Source organism: Sphaeramia orbicularis, chromosome 16 (assembly GCF_902148855.1).
Source record: "Sphaeramia orbicularis chromosome 16, fSphaOr1.1, whole genome shotgun sequence".
NCBI classification, from domain to species: domain Eukaryota; kingdom Metazoa; phylum Chordata; class Actinopteri; order Kurtiformes; family Apogonidae; genus Sphaeramia; species Sphaeramia orbicularis.
In genome coordinates, this window is record NC_043972.1 from 5,722,801 (window position 1) to 5,746,430 (window position 23,630).

The following is a 23,630-nucleotide window of genomic DNA, read 5'->3' on the forward strand; positions in this document are numbered from 1 at the left end:
GCAGCGGCGGGCCTTTGGCGACACCTGCAGGAGGACAGGAGTACTGCAGGAGGACAGGAGTACTGCAGGAGGACAGCATCAGACTGGGGTTCACACAGCAGACACACACACAACAGACACACAACAGATACACAACAGACACACACACAGCAGACACACACACAACAGACACACACACAGCAGACACACAACAGATACACAACAGACACACAACAGACACACAAACAGCAGAGATACACAACAGACACACAAACAGCAGACACACAACAGATACACACACAACAGACACACAACAGATACACAACAGATACACAACAGACTCACAAACAGGACAGACACACAGCAGACACACAACAGACACACAAACAGCAGACACACAGCAGACACACAACAGACATACAACAGATACACACACAACAGACACACAACAGACACACAACAGACACACAACAGATACACACACAACAGACACACAACAGACACACAACAGACTCACAAACAGGACAGACACACAAACAGACACACAACAGATACACAACAGACTCACAAACAGGACAGACACACAAACAGACACACAACAGATACACAAACAGACACACAAACAGGACAGACACATAGCAGACACACAACAGACACACAGACAGCCGACACACAAACAGCACAGATACACAAACAGGACAGACACACAAACAGCACAGATACACAAACAGGACAGACACACAACAGACACACAAACAGCAGACACACAACAGACACACAAACAGCACAGATACAAAAACAGGACAGACACACAAACAGGACAGACACACAACAGACACACAAACAGCAGACACACAACAGACACACAAACAGCACAGATACAAAAACAGGACAGACACACAAACAGCACAGATACACAAACAGGACAGACACACAACAGACACACAAACAGCAGACACACAACAGACACACAAACAGCAGACACACAACAGACACACAAACAGCATAGATACACAAACAGGACAGACACACAAACAGCACAGATACACAAAGAGGACAGACACACAACAGACACACAAACAGCACAGACACACAACAGACACACAAACAGGACAGATACACAACAGACACACAAACAGGACAGACACACAACAGACATACAAACAGGACAGATACACAAACAGGACAGACACACAACAGACACACAAACAGCACAGACACACAACAGACACACAAACAGGACAGATACACAACAGACACACAAACAGGACAGACACACAACAGACATACAAACAGGACAGATACACAAACAGGACAGACACACAACAGACACAAACAGCACAGATACACAACAGACACACAACAGACATACAAACAGGACAGATGCACAAACAGGACAGACACACAATAGGAAAGATACACAACAGATGAGAAACACAGCATGACAGACACACAACAAACACACAGACACACGACAGAAAAGAAACATAACAGACACACAACATACATGCAATAGAGCAGCCACACAATGGAAACACAACAGGACAGACACACAAGAGATCCACAACAGACAAACAACAGAACAGACACACAATTGAAACACAACAGGACAGACACACACGAGATCCACAACAGACAAACAACAGAACAGACACACAATTGAAACACAACAGGACAGACACACAACAGAAGAGAAACACCTGACAGACACACAACATACATGCAACAGAAGAACAGACACAAGACACACAACTAGCAAACAACAAAACAAACAGATACAAAACAAAGAATTACAACAGACGTAACAGAAACAAACACACAACAAAACAGAAACACAAAAAACACGAGCAGAATAGACACACAACAAACATACAAGGCAGAAACACAAGAGGACAGACACACAACAGAAAAGTGCAATGATCCTCATCAGATGTTCTACATGTTCACTGCATGTTCCTGGTAAACACATAAAACATAGACCTACTTAAAAGACATTTGTGTAATTTAGGATGATGATAAATATTTGCTGGAGATGTTTAATGAATAAGAATATGTTGAAGGTTGACTGTTCTATGGTGAAGCTCATCTGGATTTCAATGAATATTGATCAAACAATATGGAGATTAAAGTCCTTAGAATATATTTAGGAATAAATGAATGTCTTCAAAAACGTATAAAAAAAAAAAGTGGTGGCAGGAGATAATAAAGTCATGGGTTACACATATGTAGTTGCATAAAAACAACTCTTAATAATGGATAGTTAGTGTTTCCTTTAGGGATAGATAAGTTGAATATTTTACCAAAGCTGAACATTTTCTAGAATTACAAAAAATAAATACTTAAGTAGGACATGTAGCAGCTAAAGAGTATTAAAATACACTATATAAAGACAAATCAAGCTGTAATAAAGTTAAAATGCAGGAAGAATTAATAAACATAATACATACATAATAAACTGATTCAGGGCTGCTACAAACTGACTGCGCTTTATGTATTTATCGCATTTTAATTGTACTTTAATTGCATTTTAAAACTGTATATTAGTCTGTATTTTTTAGTACTTTTAACTGTATCTGCACTGTAAAGCACTTTGTGACCCTGTTGAGCTGCATTATGTAATAAAAGTTCAAAATGTAATAAGAATGTCACGTCATCTTGTAATAAAGCCGCATTATGTAATAAACTAACGCATTTTGTAATAAACTACGGCAATGCGTTATATAGTACATTTTTTCACATTATGTAGTAAGTTATTACAATTTGAGAAATTTATTACAAAATGCACTTGACACATTTTTATTTAAAATAGAAAAAGTAATAACATTGTTCATCATGTAATAACAATCCAAATTAATATAATTTCAGAGCAATTTAGAAGAAATTAGTCACAGGAGCTACAGGTAATGGAATCAGAATTTTAACCACACACTTTAAAGATTAATTTAGCACATTGTTATTCTATTGCCATGTCAGTTGTGTCTGATACAGTATCTTATGACTTTGGAAATGAACCATGTTATAACATTTTCCTGAAAATAAAAATGTGTCAAGTGCATTTTGTAATAAATTTCTCAAATTGTAATAACTTACTACATAATGTGAAAAAATTTACTATATAATGCATTGAGGTAGTTTATTACAAAATGCGTCAGTTTATTACATAATACGGCTTTATTACAAGATGACGTGACATTCTTATTACATTTTGAACTTTTATTACATAATGGGAATTTATTACATAATGCGGCTCAAGAGACCCCCTGTCTGAAAAGTGCTCTAACCCCTTTAGCCCTGTCAGCCCGCCGGTGGGCCTAAAAATTATATTAATATTCATCTACTATAAAAATATAATAAATCAGAATGTTACCTTACCTTTTGAATTTGCCACCTTAATTATGGGAAAGACTGAATTTTTAGTGAACAATGCCTACTTGTATAGAATTTTAATAACTGCTGGCAAAAAGGCTGTGACCAGGCACTGGCTCCAACCTGAACCACCTAGTCTGGAAAAATGGGTTGATATTGTGAATGAAATTTATCAGATGGAAAGACAAACCTTCTCCCTTCGATTACAAATGAACAAATTTTCAGATCTATGGTCAAAGTGGATATTTTTTGTTTACACTTACCAAACACAATCTGTTGGAACCCTAAATGTACAAGAAATGACAATATAATGACAAAGTATCTGGAATTGTTTTGTTTTTTGTGTAATTAATTAATTCTGCTTTTCTTATTTTATTTATTTACTTATTTTTCTTTAGAGAGAGGAGGTCAAAGTCTCTTGGTCTTTCGTATATGTTTTCTTTATGTAACAATGCATCCATTGTTCATTGTTCAATTGTTTTGTTTAACAAAAAAAAAAGAAAATCTGAAATGTTGAGAATGGAAAGTTTGGTCATCGGTCACATACTTGTTATGTGACCACAATGTAATTTAAATGTATATTGAACTTTTCTCAATATTTCTAAATAAAAATTTGAAAAAAAAAAATATAATAAATCAGGACAATGGATGTTTTTTTCAACTTTTGCTCAAAGTTTAGACCCTAATGTTAATAAAAGTACATCAAAAGTGTATTTTAGTGCAAACTTTAATGTTCAAACATGATTTTTAATCTCGCTATTAAAAATCTCTGACACGGACAATTAATTTATGCATATCATCGTCAATCCAGCCGGAAAAAAAAACAGGCGAGGATAAAAAATTCTAATTTCTCTTTTAGTTTGTTACAGTTTACTCAGGCAGAGTAAGAGATACAATATTTTAGACGATGGGAATAGATTCTGTGAGGTCTGTAAATGTCCACAGACACCAAGAACATCCAAATGAACCTTATTATTGGGAAGTAATTCTTCATTTACTTTGGGTATGTCTGTTTAGGCGTTTTTCCACTGAAAATATGCTCAGGGTTTAACAGGCTAAATAAAACTTACTTACCAAATGCACTGATACAACACAATATAGTGTTCCTGTTCTTGAACACGCCAGTAACAGTAAATCTCAAAAACCACAATTAAATTTCAGTTAATGAATTTACCGCGTCAGACATCTTTATATTTTATATACCGGGTACTCTTTCCGCTTTTCTCTGACTTAAACTGTGTGCCCACACATGACCGCCGGTGTTTCTCCACCTTATTCCAATACTTCCGTAAAAATGGTTGTCTGGTTAAATCCGGGCTGCCTCAGAGGGGGGTCGCGTCATTTAAATTAACTCACCCGTTATGTTTCGGATGGAAGGACCAACCCAGGAGAAATGGAAGAACTCACCAAAGAGCAGGTTTGAGGTTTTAAAAAGTTAAAACAATAGTTTGGTTTATTGCTTCAGGCAAAAATAGAAAAAGTTACCAAAAAAAAAAAAAGAAAGAAAGAAAGAAGTCAGTTATCAGTTAGTCTAGCATCAAACACACTATTTGCCTCCGACTTTGTCTCATCCCATCATCACATTTTATAGTCTTCAGTCACTTGGAAGACTTCCATATTTGGTTCATAACACTGGGTTACAAAAAAAAATGTTTTTTGCAAGTTGTCTAGGTTTTTTCAACTGAATTAGGACCATTTTGCACCACTAAATCCAAAAATGACATCTGTTTTTCTTAATCAGGTCAGGTTTTTTTGCTAATTTGATTTTGAAAAATGTGATCTTCTCACAAAATATAATAATTAATACCAAAATAAGATTGGTAAGCACACTTTATGAAACTTGTGACTTGATTCCTGTTAGGTACAATGGTGTATTCACCGCAGATGTAGCAGAATAGGCTTATTTTATCAGGCTTATTTTTGCAAGATCTTCTAGTCCAAGCCATTTCATTCACCTGTAATATTAAAAAAAAAACAATCATGAATTGGCAAAAGTAAACTCTTCAGAACTTGTTTATTGCAAGAAATATGAAAGAATTTTGTATCATATGATGTGAAAATGCCCATAAATGTAAGCAAAAATGTTAAAAAGCCAATATGTAGCATAGTTCAGAAAGTTGACCTGATTGAGCAAAATTAATGTGATTTTTGGATTCAGCACACCAAAATTATCCTACATCAGTTCAAAAAACAAACAATAAATTTGTTGACCAGTGTAATCTCAATGATTGGTTGAACCCTTGTTGCTGGGTAAAACATGTCACAGCTTACGTCAATAACTCCTCGTAAGCTAATTCTAAGAAACACATTAGAAAATTCACCTGAATTAATCACACCTCAGTTTGACATTTGCACCAACAATTTAGCTTACACTGCATAGTTAAACCACAAAGAGTTTCCGTAAGTACATCTAGTTCTAACACTTGAACAATTCTTGACCACAGAAAGTCCCTCAGTTCATAATCAAGATGAACTCCGCTCACTTTTACCACAAAGCTGCTAGATAAGATCTTTTTCTGACCTTTTCTCCGAGTTCAGCACACACGAACCTGACCTGCCTGTTCAATACAAAGGACACGTCTGCAAAAAGATTCTTCAAGCAAAACAACCTGCAACATTACATTTTTCCTTCTCCATTTTGGTTCATGATGTATGATATTCACCTGACACTGTAGAGCAAAATTTAAAGTCACATTCAACTCCCATTTAATACGATCCGTATCACACTGTGTTATACTTGAGTTTGACACCAGGGGATTTAACTTGAAAAACTTTTTTAATAAGATAGTGTAATACTGATAAAATACAATCCCATAAAAAAACTGGAAGGTAAACATAAAACAAAGTAAAAAAAAAAATTTTAAAAATTGTGTCATCCAGTTAAACAGAGAAGCTAATTATCACAAACCTTTATTTAAAACATGTAAATCCATCAATATATTACATAATAAAACTATTTAAGGCATGTGCAAATGGTGAATCAAATGTGTCAGGGCGTGTTCTGATCAAGCCCCGCCTTCATATCGAAAAGTCCATGCTAGTGTTTTACATTGTGGCGTCTAACAGGTTAACGACACACACTGTTGATGAAGTTTACATACATTTTCCAGTTCCAGAAGTGATTACAGACGTAAATCCAATACCCCTCCAGCAATTTTGGGCATTTGCCCTCGAACCAAAAGAGGAAATGGGAAGGTAATTTTCTGTGACTGGAACAGTGATTAACACGGTTTTGCCATGGTAACCATACTAAGCAGGCCTGGCGAGCTGCCGAACAAAAGCCCCACCAGAGGAAACTCTTTTAGCATGTAATAACAATCATTAACCATCCTAATGTTGCTGTGAGCTTCCCTGATCAGAGCTAAATTAAGTACATCTGGACTGTTTGGAACGAGGCATGGTGGATGCTGGGAAGTCGACACAAGCCACCAGGTGTTTTTTTTTGTTTTTTTTTTAAGTCAAGTCTCATGAAATGTAGACTTAATGTCAGTTGAATCATTGCAGTGACTAAAGTGACTGAATCCAGATCCGGTCCCGAATGGTGCTGCTACCATCTGACAACAATAATAACAACAACGCTGCAAACGCCACACTGAGAGTCAAGTGACAAAAGTCATTAGCGTTCTGAATGACCAGAACAGAGCGCACTAATTGTAAGCCAATCAGACCAAATCATGGAGCTCCAGGCAGAGGAATTGTTCACGGGCCAGCTGAGGACACCTGTGCCTAGGTCCTGGTCGCAGATGGGCTCGGGTTAGTGCAGAGTCTCAGTCACGTCCAGTTCATCAGTCCACATCATTGAAACGTCTCCAAGTATAATGACAGGGAAGGATTTCGGTTTTATTTCACCCTTAGTTTGCTGTTCTTTCCCCCGTTACACTTCCGTCCCATGATGAATAGTGCAGAAAAAAAAAAAAAAAGAGCGTCCACCCATAGCAGGCCAGCCAGCACAAGGAGGTGGCGTAGGATGGTAGATGGAGAATTCAAGGCGATGCCTCACCGGTTAGCTGAATAACAAGATTTCCACTTGTTTCTGACTGGATGAGAAGCAAGCCAGCGTGGCTGCCTGCAGCGCTGGGCTTGAAGTGGACGGGCAGCTTCAGATAGTGCTGAGATCTAAAGGACGGGGAACAAGAATGACAGCCAATGAATAGATCAACTTTCAATGAAACGGACATGAATAAATAACACAGAGGTATGACTACACAAAAATACAGTCTAGGGCAGGGGTGTCACACTCTTTTTGGTTCAGGGGCCATATTCAGCTAAATTTGATCTCAAGCGGGCCAGAACCAGTAAAATAATGACTTAATAACCTATAAATAATGACAAATTCAAGTTTTTCATTTTGTTTTAGTACAAAAAAAAAACAACCTCAAATTATGAAAATATTTACATTTTACAAAAGAGATGTGAATAACCTGAAAAAACAGAAATTTCATTTGAAAAATTAGTTCCATTTTAACAATATTTTGCCTCGACTTATTATTTATACATGGACATTTACACACAGTGCTGCATAAACATTTGTTAACAGGCAGAATATTGTTAAAATTTCAGTTTGGAACTAAAATATGAACAATTTCTACAATATTACATCTATTATTATTATTATTATTATTATTATTATTATCATCATCATCATCATCATCATCATCATCATAACTACAGATCACAGTGGATCCATAAATGCACCAAACATTTAGTAACAGGCAGCATATGTTCAAATTGCACATTTAGGGTTGTTCCTCTTTGTTTATATTTATGTATTTATTTGCATTTTATTGTGGAAAAAAATAGTTTTGTAAATGTAAATATTTTCACAATGTAATCTTATGTTTTTTTCACTTAAATTTCTCACAAAGAAAATTTGTAGTTGTCATTATCTATGGGTTTATTGTGCTGTTATTTTTACTGTAGATCACATTGGTCTGTATGTGGAACCTGAACCAAAAGGATTTGGACAACCTGGACTGTTCAGGTTCTTTCTTGCACTTTCATCCCACAAGCCAGAATTGAACCTTCGGCGGGCCAGATTTGGCCCCCAGGCCGCATGTTTGACACCTGTGGTCTAGGGCCTAATGTTACTCAAAATAAACCATGATGCACCAGACCAGGAAGAGTAATCACCTTAAAATACAAAAGGCAGAACACACTGAGGTTAAATGGAGCGGTGTGGGTACATGATGTTCACTGTGGACATGGCGATGATGAGAATAAATGATTGAGTCACCACATGCTAAGGTCAACACAGCTACAACTCCACAACAGAGCTCACAACACACAGGACTGGGCCCAGTTCAGGCTGCGGCGACATATGGTTAAAAACAGGTCAAATACGCCACAGGATGGTCTCAACTGTCGGATTCTGATATTACCAATTCTGATTTTTGATATTATGTAACAAATGTTCACCTCATATATTTCTGTAAAACACAGCTCGACTATGACACATTATAGATTTCCCAGTGTTATGTAAAAGTTGTTGCGCATTGCCACGGTTATTACACAAGCAGAGGTCTTACTTTTCTACAATGTAATAAGTTTATTATGTAATTAACACATATGTTCATCTGTACATTTTTAGTTTTAACTTTGGAGTCCTGCCCCTTGGGACCTCATTACAAACAAATCGAGAAAAAAGTAAATAACTGATTCACTCTGTAGTCTGTTCTCAGTCACTTAAAGGAGTCATATTTTGCTAAACCCACTTCTATTAGTCTTTAGTACATTTATTTGTGAATATATTTTATTTATTTATATCTTTATTTAGGTGGTACAGTGCACATTAATGAACAAATTTATACATTCCATTTCAGTATAAACATGTAAATATGCCGAAGTTGGCGCCAGTGCTAATTTTCGTTGGCAGTCCCCACTTAATATTTGGACTCTAACAGTTGATAAAGTTTGAATTTGAACCCTCCAGGTGCAGCAAAGCTATCTTTATATTCACTCCAGCAAAAATCAAGTGGATTTCTGCAACTCGTTTTAATTCCCGCTTAATTTGTTACATCTATAACTAGTTAGATCGCGACATTTGCACATATACGGTCAAGACTTCCGACAAACATTTCTCTGAGTACGCCGTAATTGTTTGTCAGCAGCAGCGGTTGTAGTCCATACTGAAAATATGTCCAAACTCAACAAGCAGATTACCTAAAATGTTCAGTTGTTGGTTGTATTAATGAACACAAGTGGTTGAACGGGACAGAGAAGCACAGTCAAAAACCTAGAGGGGGCAGGGCCTGAAGTGGTTCATGTGCATTTAAAGGGCCAGCGCTCACAACATCCTTTCTGATGTCATTACTCAGAAATAGTGTTGAAGATGGACCTGTGGAGTCGAATTAATGAAGAATTCAGACCCAAGCAGAGCATTTACAGTTTATGTAGACCACAGGGAAATGTTTTAAAATGCATAATTCCATTTAAAACAGCAAAATATCACTCCTTTAAGCCGTCTTTATATCTTCAACATGACCTGATTTATGACTGGTTTTCACCACTTAATACTTTTTCACATTGTCAAAGACAGAAGTGAAATACGCTGAGCTAATCGACACTTTCATGGCTTCTAAAACATACATTTTAAAGGAACAAACATGTACGTGTCATTGATGGGGCAGTTTGAATGGGATCAAACAAATATTTGCGTCTCATCATTAACCTTATTCACATACCACCTTTCATAATTTTTCCAAACTGAGCTCCCATGATGCACAGCAGAGGGGGCGAGACCAGGGTTACAGCCACTTCTGGTCTTAGCGTAAAAAGATTTGTCAAGTCTATGCTGTTTACAAAGTTTAATAGCCAAAGAAATGTCATTTTTACTTTTCTGTTTCAGTGCATTCCTCTTTATTATAGTGAACATATGTTCACAGTCTGGCCAAAAAAAAAAAAAGAAGTCCCCACCTGGACTTAACTCAGCAAATAGTTCAGATCTTTCCATTAGATAATTACTGCGGTGATTAATTTGTGTCTCAGCTGCAGCATGTTCTTATGTAATGTTGTGACACTGCATAAGCTTACTGAGAATGATATCACTGTGAATGTATGCTGGAATCAAAGCTAAAGACAGTTTAATTAAATATTAGTGTGAAGGACTGTCTCTACATATTATATCGATATATTGTTGAGTTTATTATATACTGGTAACACAAGACAATTAAATAATTATGATTATTTGTAAAACAATTAATCATGAACTAAATTCTAATCATCATGAACACTTTCAAAGAGATCAGCCTTTCATCATATTCATCTTTCAAACCCAGGGCCTTCACTGACTACATTCACACGCACATAATTATGTTTTTCCCCTTATTCTGCAAAAGACAAAACTCCTAAAGAGCTGTTTATATGACTAATGAAAAAGAATATTCCTCTAATATTCCTGTTTACATGCAGCCATGTAGACTCTGATTAAAAACTGTTTTTTCAGTTTTCCACTGGTGACAGACATTCCTTCTATTGCTCCTTTTAACTCCTTCTGGAAACAGGATTTTGACCTTTGCTTATAAATAAGTATTTCAACAGATCATAAACAAATATGTGCTCTATAAAGCTGACGATATCGTCTGTTAAAATACTTTAGAGTAAGCAGGGTTTGTACACATTTTTGAAGGTCAAATTCAAGCACTTTTTAAGCACTTTTAAGGGTCACTTCCAGATTTTTTCAGCACGCCACCTTATTGCTGGGATGGAATAGATATTTACAGGACTACATTGCTAAGTTTCTTTTTTTTTTTTTTTTTTTTTTTTTTTTACTTTTTAATCACGAACATCGTATACTGCTATAAAAATCTAAAATTATGTTTCATAATAGCAAAAAGTTTAGACATTAAAGGAGAACACAAAGTTTAATCCAAAAAAAGGGAAGCCACTTGGTGTTCTTCAGACACTCAAACCAAGACAAAGATTTAAGTAGTGATATTTTGCTTTTTAAATGGAATTATGCATTTTAAACATTCAGAATGAATATAAAGATAGCTTTGCAGCACCTGGAGGGTTCAAATTCAAACTTTATGAACTATTAGGGTCCAAATACACAAATAAATGTACCAAAGACTAACTAGAAAAGCACTCGGAGAGCGCAGACCTCTGCCAAGGCAGATCAGTCCCCCCCCCCCCCCCCCCCCCCCCCCCCCCATCCCCACCAAAATTTAATCATTTGTTCCTTGTGCCAGTATCAACATTTTCTGAAATTTTCATCCAAATCCGTCCATAACTTTTTGAGTTATCTTGCACACAGACAGACAGACAGACAAACCAACACCAGCAAAAACAGAACCTCCTTGGTGGAGGTAATAAAAGTGGGTTTAGCAAAATATGACCCCTTTAAGATAAAAATGTATCTGGAGTCAACCTGAGAACACCTGGGAATTTTCTTTTTTGACATAAAGTTTTATTTTTGAAAATGTATCACCTCTCTGTAGGTAGCTTTAGCTTGAGTTAATATTAAAAATAAATAAATAAATTCACATCACAGAGTTAGAATTACAACAATTAAACTAAAATTCAAGCACTTTTCAAACCTTGAAAGCACAACATTGAAATTCAAGGATTTTCAAGGATTTCAAGCACCCGTACGAACCCTGAGTATGTGTAATTGTTTTGACAAAAAAATGTGGATTTTTCTTTTTTTGTAGAGCGTCCATTTCCACCAGAGAGGATCTTTGTCTTTACTCAATCAAATGTCTCAGTCTACAGTAAAATGCACCAATTAGACTCATCTTCCAAATTTGCTGTATGTACGCCCAAAGAATCCTCATAAAACTGGACTAATAAACATATCCCATATTTTTATTCAGAAAATGATCCATTCAGAAAAAAAAGTCTAATTCAGGCTAATTCAGAATACGCTTTCTACTTGACTGTCAAATTGTGAGTATTCTCATATTGTGAATAAAGTGGTACAATACTGTGCATGTAAACACAGTCAATGACACTTCAGCAGGGTTGAGAGCGACGACGTTTTTGACAGAGCTCCTCAAAAACAGCATCAAACAGCTCGAGCTTATTCAACATGAAGCAGATAGAGCTGCTAAAAGTGCAACTCATGTATCCTATAATAACCACCGCAATGCGCAATAATTTATCACAACATGCAGGAGCATTTAGTACATACTGTGTTCGGTGTCATTAAATAATGAAGTGAACATTTATTACACTTTGTCAGGCTGTCACTTACTGAAAATGGTAGAACTTTTTGCGTAGCGAGTGCTACTTTTCTGTCTCTTATCGATACCAAACACATGTTGTGCCCATTCTGAACACAGTCCCACATCAGCAGAACACAGCAGGTACCTGTGACCAGAAAACCCTCCCAGCGCCTCAGTAAGCAGAGCATCAGAACTCCCAACGGCCTCCACGGGAACTGAAAATAGTAACATCATCCTGCAGGTCTCACCGTCTCACAGGGCCTCGTTTATTGAGAATTAATGGGAAAGTAATGACACAGGCTGTAAGTTGCATCACAGAGCATGTTTAGTGTTGGTGATAATCCCTGAAAATACTTTAAAGCTGTTGTTTAATGCAGCTAATGACTCAGGGAGGGTAAAAGGCATTATTGTGAATGAACGAAAGCCAGATGAAAATAAATATTTACAGGAACTAAAAAGGATAATAAATGGGGTTTTGCACCAATACCTGAAACTATATAGTGTTTTTTATATATATTGCTAGATTTTATATATAGTTATAGACTAACATACACTGTATGGACAAAAGTGTTGGAACACGTTGAATTCAGGTGTTTCTTTTCTAACAGGGTTCTGGGATACAAAACAATGACAAATGTCATCACAGTTTTATATTGGGATAAATACTGTATTGGTTAGTTTGGCTTAAATTGTTATGTTTGCTTTGAAAATGCTTCTGAGATGGGTTTTACTTAAGTATATCATATTTTACTTATATATTGGTAATAACCAAAACCACTTAAATTCTTACATCAATATCTATGGCACTGTACCGCCAAAAACAGTGCTTTTAGGCATTCCATGTTTTCTTTTCTCTCTGTTTTAGTCACATGACACACACGAGTTAGTACTTGATTGCATATCCATCATTTTTGATGTCTTTTGAGGGTCTAATAATTTTTTCCACGACTGTATAGTCCCTTCTTTCTTGAGTCTGTTTGCTCATGCAAAATGAAACTCAACTAATATAGATTAAAAATGAATGATATTTAATCATGATTAATCGAAATTAATCCACAGCAACCCTATGATTAAGCTGATTAAAAATTGTAATTATTTGACAGCACTATTATAAATAATATAAGTAAAATATTATATACTAACTAAAACCCATCTCGGAGGCCTTTTAGAAGCAAACTTAACCATTTAAACCAAACTAACCAATGTAATGATATTTATCTCAATATAAAACTATAGTATAACATCTGTCATTGTTTTGTATCCCAGACTCGTTAGAAAAGAAACACCTGAATTCAGCGTGTCCCAATACTTTTGTCCATATAGTGTACACAAGTCTTTATTTTTTTTCCATCCATAAGCCTATATTATTGTAGGTGGATATGAAATCTATCCTCCAGTTTTTTCATGAAATTCGTGGTAACACTCTACACATCTGTCATGGTGATGAAAGTTGGGCTGACTTTGACTCTGACTGTCTCAGATAACAGCGAACGATTGGTGGTGGAAGGTGACAAAGTATGTGGAATATTTCTCATGCAGGAAGAAAAAAAAAAAATATCTGAGGAATCGAAGCATCCATTTGAAAAACTCACATGAAGGCTAACCCATCTTACCAAGGACGTTAAGAAGAGTTTCAGTACAAAACATTTTTTCCTGGTCATTTTGGGTCCTTGATTACAAGAAAAAGACTTAAACTAACAATGAAAATGCTAAACTAAAACTAAACTCAAAGCGAAAATCATTAAAATACATAAGACTAACGAAGCACATAACCTCACTGTGGACGTACAACAAAAAAGTAAAGACCAACAGAGTCGGGCATTGATTCAGAGGTCAGTCCAAGTTCTTCGATTCATGTGCTACTGTGAAGTCAGAAGTGAGAAACTGAGTGTGTCTGTCAGGGATAATAACCATTTGACTCACCTCAGGGAATATTTGGAATGCTTGATGTGGAACGGCTCCCTAGGGTTTACAAATTTCAGCTGCAAGTCAATTAGAGAAGCCACACATCAAACATCAAATCCATGCAAAGCACAGAGACAACTGTTAGGGGTTATTACTACATTTCAGTCATGCTGTCGCCTTCTGCGCTATGGAGTAACAGTGAGCCCGTTTACATGACCATAAAAAGCTGATAACTGCGAGTAATCAGATATTTGTAATAATCAGATCTGACGTCTTTAAATGCGCTTCAGAAATAATGAAAAAAACAAACAAAAAAAACTGGTTTAGACACTCCAGTCCGTTAGATTTCTTTCGGAGTAGGTAGCGGTGGTAGACTCAAACTTCTTATTATTTTCCACTCTTGTTTCACTACGTTACTTCTGTTTTCTATGATTTAATTGTTTTTACACATGTAAAAGAATGAAATAAATAAGATTAACAGGTATACATGCATGGAAACATGGGGGTATTGGGGAAAAGTCCAGGTGTATTCTCATTATCAGATTACTGCTGTTATCTGATAACATATCAGATTATTACTCCAGAAATCAGATAATGATTGGAGTATTAGTGTGGATGTAAACGGGCTCAGTGTAAGATACATTATGCTCTGCTAATGCATCACAATCTAAAAGCAAAAGTAATATCTCATCTACAACAGTAACAAACACTATAGTGAAGATATAAAACCCCTTTTTTTAAACTTCTTTTCTCAGACAGCTCATCCCGTCAGGAATCAATAGTGCTGCATATGTATAACGCACATTTAAGGTTTTGCTGCAGTAAGCAAGAAAAACTAAATCTCTCCAAATGCCTTCACAGGAAGCAGGCCTTACCTCGTGCGTATCGGGTGAATTGTTGCGGATGTTGACCTTCAGAGAGCTGGACTCACCCACCCGTGTGGCTGGGAAGGTGTACAGATCCTGTGGAGCATACACCCCCCTCCGTCCTGCCTCCTCCTGGCTGAGGATGACAAATGCCCCAGTTAAAAAGAGGAGGCAAAAGCGCATCAGAAACAACTGTTCTCTCCACCATTCCCTCATATTTTAGCACAGACAGAACCTGCTGGGGATCATGTGTTTACGCCGTGCAGATGTTACCTGTTTTTGCCCGTTGAGGGATCAGCCTTTTTCCTGCTCTTGACCGTGGCCTCTGTCTTCACCAGAGAACAGTCTCCTTCTTGTGGACCCTCCATTGGCCCTGACCTTATGCCCTTTAAAACCACACAGACTAAATGTTACGATTCTGGACAGTTAGACAGTAGGCTGAATACAGGGACTGAATAACATGCAAACAGAAGTCACGTTGTGACACTGGTTTGTGCTGCGGTCTGTCTCAAACAAAACCACCTCTGTAGCACCACAACGCTTAATTTACACTCATATCTGTATGAAACCTATGATTTGGATGCCACACTCAGTCATGCTGCGGTTTACCCAGTTTTTCAGTGACTCAAATGATCTTTTCTCTTGTGGTTTAGGTCACTTCCATGACATCTTCAGCCAGACACAGATCATTTTTTGCAGCGTAAACTCAGTAGGAACAGTATAACTTTTACATCACTCTAGATCAGGGTATCTGCAGGGTTGGTGGAGCTAAATTTTTGACTTAAGAAGATTTCAAAGCATCTTTAGTCAAATTGAAGACCTTACATTCATATAAATAACAGCACATCAGGCCTCCATTATTGTGTTGAACCAGTCTTAAACATAGTCTGATTAGGTTCATACTGTCTGCTGAACTTATGTATCTTTATTTAGGCGGGACTGTGCACATTAATGAATACATTTATACATTCCCATTCAGTATAAACATGTAAATATGCTGGAGTTAGCGCCAATGCTAATGATTTCTTTTTCTTTTCTGTCAGACAGGTGGGGAAAAAAGTTGATTTTCTGTGTTGAACATGTTTCAATCCAGCCAATGTTACATTTCCATTTGTCCATGATTAATCATTTTCAAGCTGCTAAAGCTCATACCTATCCATTTCCATCTCCGTTATAATAATAATAAATATTCTGCATCTTTTGACTGTTCCTCATTTCATTTTGCTGCTCCTAACTGGAATAAGTTGCAAAAACACAAAAATTTCCTCCCATCCTCCCATTGTCTACTTTCAATAATTCATTATGAACTACAGTTTTTGATCAGTGTAAATGCTTCTGACTGACACTGATCTCCTTATTGTATATAATGTATATATTGTGAGAGTAGTCTTCATTTTATTAATTGCTTTGTGAGTGGTTTTGAACCACAATCATTTTTTTTGTATAATTTACCTCATGCTACAGCCTCTTGGCCATATCAAATTGGTTCTCAACTGACTTACCTGGTTAGATAAAGGTTAACTAAAATGATCAACACGAACTACAAATTTGACAAATTCTTCACAAAGATTTCCGAAGCAAATATAGCAATAGAATTTTATCTTTGGGATTTTTAAGACCATTGAATGTCAGTTTCATGGATTACAAATCAGGCCTTGATTTAGGACAATCAAATTTAAGACTGAAAGAATTTTATAAGTATCTGTGAAAACTCTGTATATGGTCAACAGTCACAATTATGCGCTAACGGAGTCACTTCTAGAAATTAAAAAAAAAACAACAACAACAACAACAAAAGAAAATTAAAGCTGCAAGCAGCATTGGGCGGGACCTCGCACCGGGCGTTCCGCCTCCCCCGCGATCCGCCTCCCGTGACCGTCCACACCTCAGCTCCACTCACACCTCTCCGTCCCCATACCAGTTCCCACCCTTTAGTGTCCGTCCTCCTTACATCTGTACAGAACACCAGCGACCCTCTGCTGAAACCACCATCACCTTTAAAATGACACTTTTATTTTGGAAAACCTACTGTGTGTATGTGCATTTGTTTTGTATGTGAGAGAAAGAATCAGTTTGAAAAATGAATTGAAATTGTATGAATAATTGAGCATAAAAGTGATGATGTCTCACATTTAAGGCTTTTATTTTGGAAAAACCCTATTGTGTGAGCATGTGTGTCTGTGAGAAAGAGTACTTTTGAATAAAGAAACATTGTACAAAGAGTTGAGCGTTTGATCATAAAAATGAAAAGAAGTTATGTAATAGAAATTTTGTATTATTGGTATTTGGGGTTTTATTTTGAAAAAATGTACTCCGTGTACTTTTGAATGTGTGCAAAATTTCCAGTATCCAAAATACAATGCAGTAAAACCTGTTTTAAGATGGAGAAAAAAAAAAAAAAAAGTTTGGATTGTCTGGGACTTGAACCCAGGTCCTCTTGCTCCATAGGCAGCTACATGAACCACTACACTAAGGACAGCCATAGACAGCTGCCCACCAAGAAGAGTTTTATAGGGACTTTGTCATTGTTAAAAGTGAAAGTAAACATAGTCTTCAAAAAATCGCCATAATTCCATAACTGTAGGTCGTATCTGAAAAATTCTTTCACTTTTGGATTCTGCAGACTTGTGGGAATTGAGTGAGGTATAACTTTTTATTCAAAAGTCTGGAATGACTGAGTACTAATTGCAGAAACGTAGAGTAACTTTCAAAGGCAGATTGCCAACTTCCTGTTGGAGTTAGCTCATGAGTGTCAGTGTAGGATTTGTCGGGCTCAATCAGACCAACATTTTGGCATTTGTTTCATGTTTCTGTGACATTCCTACTGGCCGCTAGGGCCGATTTTGTGTGTTTTTTAGTACATAGGTGGCGCTACAGAGTCCATTTTAGCATGCAAGGGGTTAATTTTGATATTGTATGAAAGTGTTCACCAGTCATGACATACATGGCAAATTTGGTGAGTTTTGGAGCATGTTAAGGGGGTCAAATGGCAGTCTAAAGTGGAAAAAGTATGAAAAGAAACAAATTGTTATAAATCAATAACCGTACATCCTATCTCAAAAATTTTTGGATGTGAGAGTTGTGCTGAGTCCCGTGAACGCGTAGATATGTCACATGTGGGGAAAAACTCCAAAGTGAAAAATGAGTTCCAAACATCGCAACTTTGCAGGCTTGTAAAAAAAAAACTAAGACAGTTATGGAAAAGGTGTGAAATCGTTTTATTAAGGACATTTCACTGTATCTTTTGGCGCTATTTAGAAGTCAATACGACAAACGATGTCATCGGAGTTAGTTTTAAAAATTTTATTTTGAAAGGCATATTGCGAACTTCCTGTTGGAGATAGGTCATCAGTGTCAGTGGATGATTTGTAGAGCATTGTCCAACCAACATTTTGGCATTGGTTTCATTTCTCTATGACATTCCTACTGGCCACTAGGGCAGTTGCCGTTTTTTTCACATAGGTGGCGCTAGAGAGCCCATTTTGGCACCTATGGGGTTAATTTTTTCATTTTATCAAATTTTTCGCCAGGCCTGACATGTGTGCCAAATTTGGTGAGTTTTCGTGCATGTTCAGGGGGTCAAAATCCAGGTCAAAGTGGTGTGTGAATAATAATAATATAAAAACGAACGAAAAACAATAGGGCCTTGCTTGCAGGCAAGGCCTCTCACTGCGTGAGAGGGCCTTACCTTTCGGCTCGGTCCCTAATGATCTCCCTTGCTTCATTCTTATCATTTGCTCACTAATCCTTTGGCTTCAACTGAACATCATCTTAAACACCTCCATCTTTACTAGTAACAGAATACTTCAGGTGACATCATGTGGACCAGTTCATAATACAATCTGATATTGGTTCCATATAAAAGAAATGAAAAGCCAAAAAGGCCTGCAGTGTGAATGGAATATGTGAGAGCATTTAGCTCTACCCTTGTGCGTAATATCCATATCAAAGTTTTACAAAGTAGAGCATTTAACGCCACATCTAAGGAGTAATCCAACAACAAGTACTCCTATCTTAGCTACTTAACCCACTTGTGTGAAGCAATCTATCTGACATCCCACTTGCTGTGCATGTATGCTCTTAAGTTAACTGGGTCTGTCATAACACTTCACATTAAAGCAGCACAAACGCAAAGCCTGCAGGCCAATCTCAGCAGGGTGGCTCTCCTTCCCATCCCACTTTTCTCATTTGGAAGTTCTGTCACTAACAGTACAAAGACACAGTCAAGGTACTGACTTTAACTAATAGAAATAATTAAATTCGCTTTTTCTTTTAAACACTTAATGCACGATAAGGGCAGTTATGAGTCGGTCTAAGTGTAGATTGGGTTTTAGAAAAGGTAAGGTGCTATACTCGCAGTGTTTTGAAATTCAGGAATTGTTTCACATTAACACAAAGAATTAAAGAGCAAATTAATTTCAGCTAAATTAAGTCTGAAAACAGGCTCCGAGCGTATAACAGCTCCTCCAGAAACAGCAGTTCCTACAGAAACACAGCCCGTGTTGCGACTTTGAAGTTAAATGAATTAGCTCTCACTGTGCCACAGAGTTGGAAGCGAATCCTGGTTTTTTGCTGGGGCTCAGACACCGGATGGCATTCCAAGTCCCAAAACTGGGCATAGTCCCCCCGGTCCCTTGGCAAGAAAGTAATGGGCACCTGAGAGAGAAACGGTAGAGGGGGAAATGTTTTTAATACGTATACACAGGTTGTGTGTTATTTAAGATCCGCACATTGAACAGAAAATCAAACTAAACTGCTTCATGGTTTACACATGTACAAATATAATGAAATATACATTGAATAAGTCACATTTCACTTACATAGTTTTCAAATCAGGTTTTTAGTTTTATTTCTTTCAATTTAGTTTCTGATTTCATTGTAGCTTTATTTAACTGATACAAGGACAGTTTCTTTCTCCAAGCAGTTGGTCTGTTGAATAAAAAAAACTGTAACAGAGAAATGATCTACCTCGTGTATATTTGGCCCTGAATGTTCATCCTGCATTTTGACTATAGTTTTTATACTGCACTATTACTTAATACCAGTTTGTACAGTTTTGCAAAAGAGAAAAGGATATTTTTTTCATTATTCCATATTGTATATAATGCTCTTATGACACAAACTTAGTTAATAAATCTGATTCTCTAATACACCAGTACCTTTAGTTCTTATTTAACTATTGACTCATTTTATTGTTAAGTTGCGTTTCATTTTACAGGCATGAGGACAGCCTTGACTTACAGATGCTGAAAAAGATGTCAAGTATGAGTTGTGAAAGAAAGATTAATTAAAAATATTCTTGTATTGAGTAAAACCAGTGTATTCTAACAAAAGCTTTGAAATACTGATTTTACCGGTGATTCTATTTTGCATTAGTTCGTGTTATAATGTTCACTGCAGTTTGCAGATTATATGCATTATTCTAGTTAATGCAGTAATGTAGTTACCTTTCAGTCTTAGTTTTCATTGTATTATTCCTGTTCAAACCTTAAGTATTTATTTTAATCACTGAAAACTACCTGGAAGTTGGGATGATTATTTTAATCTTGTATCTAAAAGTGAGTCTGGGCTCCTCTTCCATCTAAAAACCTCAACATCACCAGTGGATTTGTCTGCGGATGAGCGGACCTACCTGCATCTTCTCATGGCCTCCAAGAGTTCCAGACACCCTGGAGCATCTGAACGCCGTGTAGGTGGCTCGATAAACGTCCTCAGTGTTGTCAACCCCCTGAGAGGAGAGGACAAACCACAAATGAGTCTGATTTCATGATCATACATAGCACTCAAAAGTAATTCAAGAACATGCAGAAAAATGGTCAAAGTCAAAAGGCAAAATATAATAATTTAGCTAATTTAGTGCACCAACTACAATCAATGAGATGCAAAGTAGATAAAGAAATTGAAAATACAAAAGCAGAAAAATGCATTTGTTTATCATGGAAAAAGGTAATAAAGTCAAGAAATGGAGAAACGAAACATAAGAGCGCTTGGAATAAAAAGAAAGCTAAAGAAAAAGCACCTTGACATATGGAGGAGCAAATGATGACAGGTACCACCTCATTTCCACGTCCCCGTTCTCCACCTCCAGCTGGGCCTCTGAAGTACAGGAGCAGCACAGTCTGAGTTTCCCTCAGGAATAAACATACAGTGGGCTGCCCACAGACTAGGACTTACAACACCATCATCAACTATTTCTCATTCACATTGTTTTCATCATGATTACTTAATGTTCAGTCTCTGTGGACTTCTCCGTAAGGATTATTTTGTTTTGTGTTTCATATCACGCTGTATGTTTCATCATGTGGATGACATTTTACATTCTTAAACGTAGCAACAATGCAGGCAGGAAATGTTCATGAAGGCAACACAAACAAACATGAGAAGAATGAACATGAGAAAAACTCAGACAAGCCATAAACCAAGGAGCTACTTCAGTTAGGACATAAAAATAGTCACAAAAGCAAAAAAAATGGGCTTTTTGAATCTTATATACATGATACTACTAGAAATATCATTACAAATAATAACTTCCAGACTTACTTAAAAATTTGCAGAAAGGAAAAATGACCAAACTTTTAGCAGTTGGCATATAACTCAGAATTTTACAAGTGATAGGCCTTTCCATGTCATCACATTGAATAAGCTATAGTTGGTTTTGTGAGATGATGACCACACATACAGTCGCGGAAAAAATTATTAGACCACACTTTGTTTTCTTCAATTTCTTGTTCACTTTAATGCCTGGTACAACTAAAGGTACATTTGTTAGGACAAATATAATGAGAACAACAAAAATAGCTCATAAGAGTTTAATTTCAGAGCTGATATCCATTTTCCATGGTTTTCTTGATAAGCAGAATTCAGTTCTTACATCATTATCTATGGCATTGTACTGACAAAAACAGTGCTTTTAGGCATTCCATGTTTTCATTTCTCTCTGTTTTAGTCACATGATACACACAGGAATTTGTACTTGATTGCATAACCATTGTTTTTGACAACTTTTGATGGTCTACTCATTTTTTTCGCAACTGTATGCATTTCTTAGTCTCTGAATCTCAGTAGAACCACAATGTACAGGAAACAACAGCCAAACAGCAATTCACCAATTGCAAACTTCTTGGTTGACGCAGATCTTTAAAAGGACATTACTTTATTATGTTTTTCTTGTTATTTACCCCCTCTTTACAAAGAAATATTCATTATAAATATAAAAATAGTGTGCATTTTAAAGTCTTTCAACTTCAATTCATTACCTTTGAACATAGATTCAAAGATGTAAATTTGTGAAACAACCCATAACATGACATATATATATGACACCTCATATCATGATACCAACATTGCATGTAATCTTTTACTCTTCTGGACAGAGCTTGTGAGATCTGTAGCACTATTACACCAGATTTCATCCATTATTATTTGTGCTTCTGGGGGGTTCACACTGAATACTGGCATTAACCTGCTTAAGACATTTACTTCTGATATTTGTGGTTTGTGTTTAATACTATGGACATATTTGTTGTATATTCTTGCTGTATCTTCATAAAGAGATACACATAATATAACAAGAATGATATAACAATATATGATGCAATGATGAATTTTTCTTTGTTCACTTTTTTTTTTTAATGTTTTTTTTTTTATCTTAAAACAAACTTCTGAGTATAAAATCTTTCATGATGTATCACATACTATTTATAAATTGCACAAAAACTCAGAATTAAGATTTTCTATCTATAGTTCTTAATATTAGTATATTTCAGAATTAGAGTAAATGGAATATGTTGATTAAAATCTTTGACATGTGTACAAGCCGATACTGGAGCTGAAGAACACTACCTGACAAATGGAGCGGACGTACCTGATGTTTCCCCTGAAGGCGTCGTGGGGAAAATGATGGTCTTATTGCTGACGGTCACCTGGGCTTGCGACATCTGCAGAGGTAGTAAGGGTTTGGTGGCAGCAATGAGTTGGGCGACGGGCGCCACAGGGGTCGCGGCCTGAGGAGCCAGAGCTGCCAGACAAGCATCACCTGGAGCTGCGGACACATCCAGAGCCAAGTCCCCCCGAATCTGGACCTTAATAAACTGAACCAGGAGACTCATACTGAGCTGCTGCACGGTTGTATATTCTCAACAGACATCAACTTTTATTAACATTTGAGTCTTGACATGTTGACGAGTGCTCTACCTTCTGCTGACCATCACACTGGACATAAATCTGTCCACTCCACGGCAGAAGGGCAGACTTGTTCGCTAGTGACGGGTTGGGGCTGATTAAAATCTGTAGGTGGCACCTTGGTTAAAAGGAGAAATAAGATGGAATAAGTAAAATGTGAAAGCTTTTACTG

General features: G+C 36.7%; 1 protein-coding gene across 1 annotated transcript in view; it reads right to left on the reverse strand.

Moving 5' to 3' along the window:
- Window positions 1-6,242: 6,242 nt before the first annotated feature.
- The window catches only part of cep192 (centrosomal protein 192), a 53,558-nt gene continuing 36,170 nt past the window's right edge, over window positions 6,243-23,630 (reverse strand). The window contains exons 44-52 of the mRNA XM_030159298.1: window positions 23,471-23,576; window positions 23,142-23,367; window positions 21,297-21,373; window positions 20,910-21,005; window positions 19,814-19,933; window positions 15,551-15,663; window positions 15,287-15,413; window positions 14,430-14,488; window positions 6,243-7,461 (exon numbers count right to left, since the gene is read on the reverse strand). Of these exons, the coding sequence (XP_030015158.1) occupies window positions 7,329-7,461; window positions 14,430-14,488; window positions 15,287-15,413; window positions 15,551-15,663; window positions 19,814-19,933; window positions 20,910-21,005; window positions 21,297-21,373; window positions 23,142-23,367; window positions 23,471-23,576 (1,057 nt within the window). The 3' untranslated portion in view covers window positions 6,243-7,328. The remainder of the gene's footprint in view (window positions 7,462-14,429; window positions 14,489-15,286; window positions 15,414-15,550; window positions 15,664-19,813; window positions 19,934-20,909; window positions 21,006-21,296; window positions 21,374-23,141; window positions 23,368-23,470; window positions 23,577-23,630) is intronic.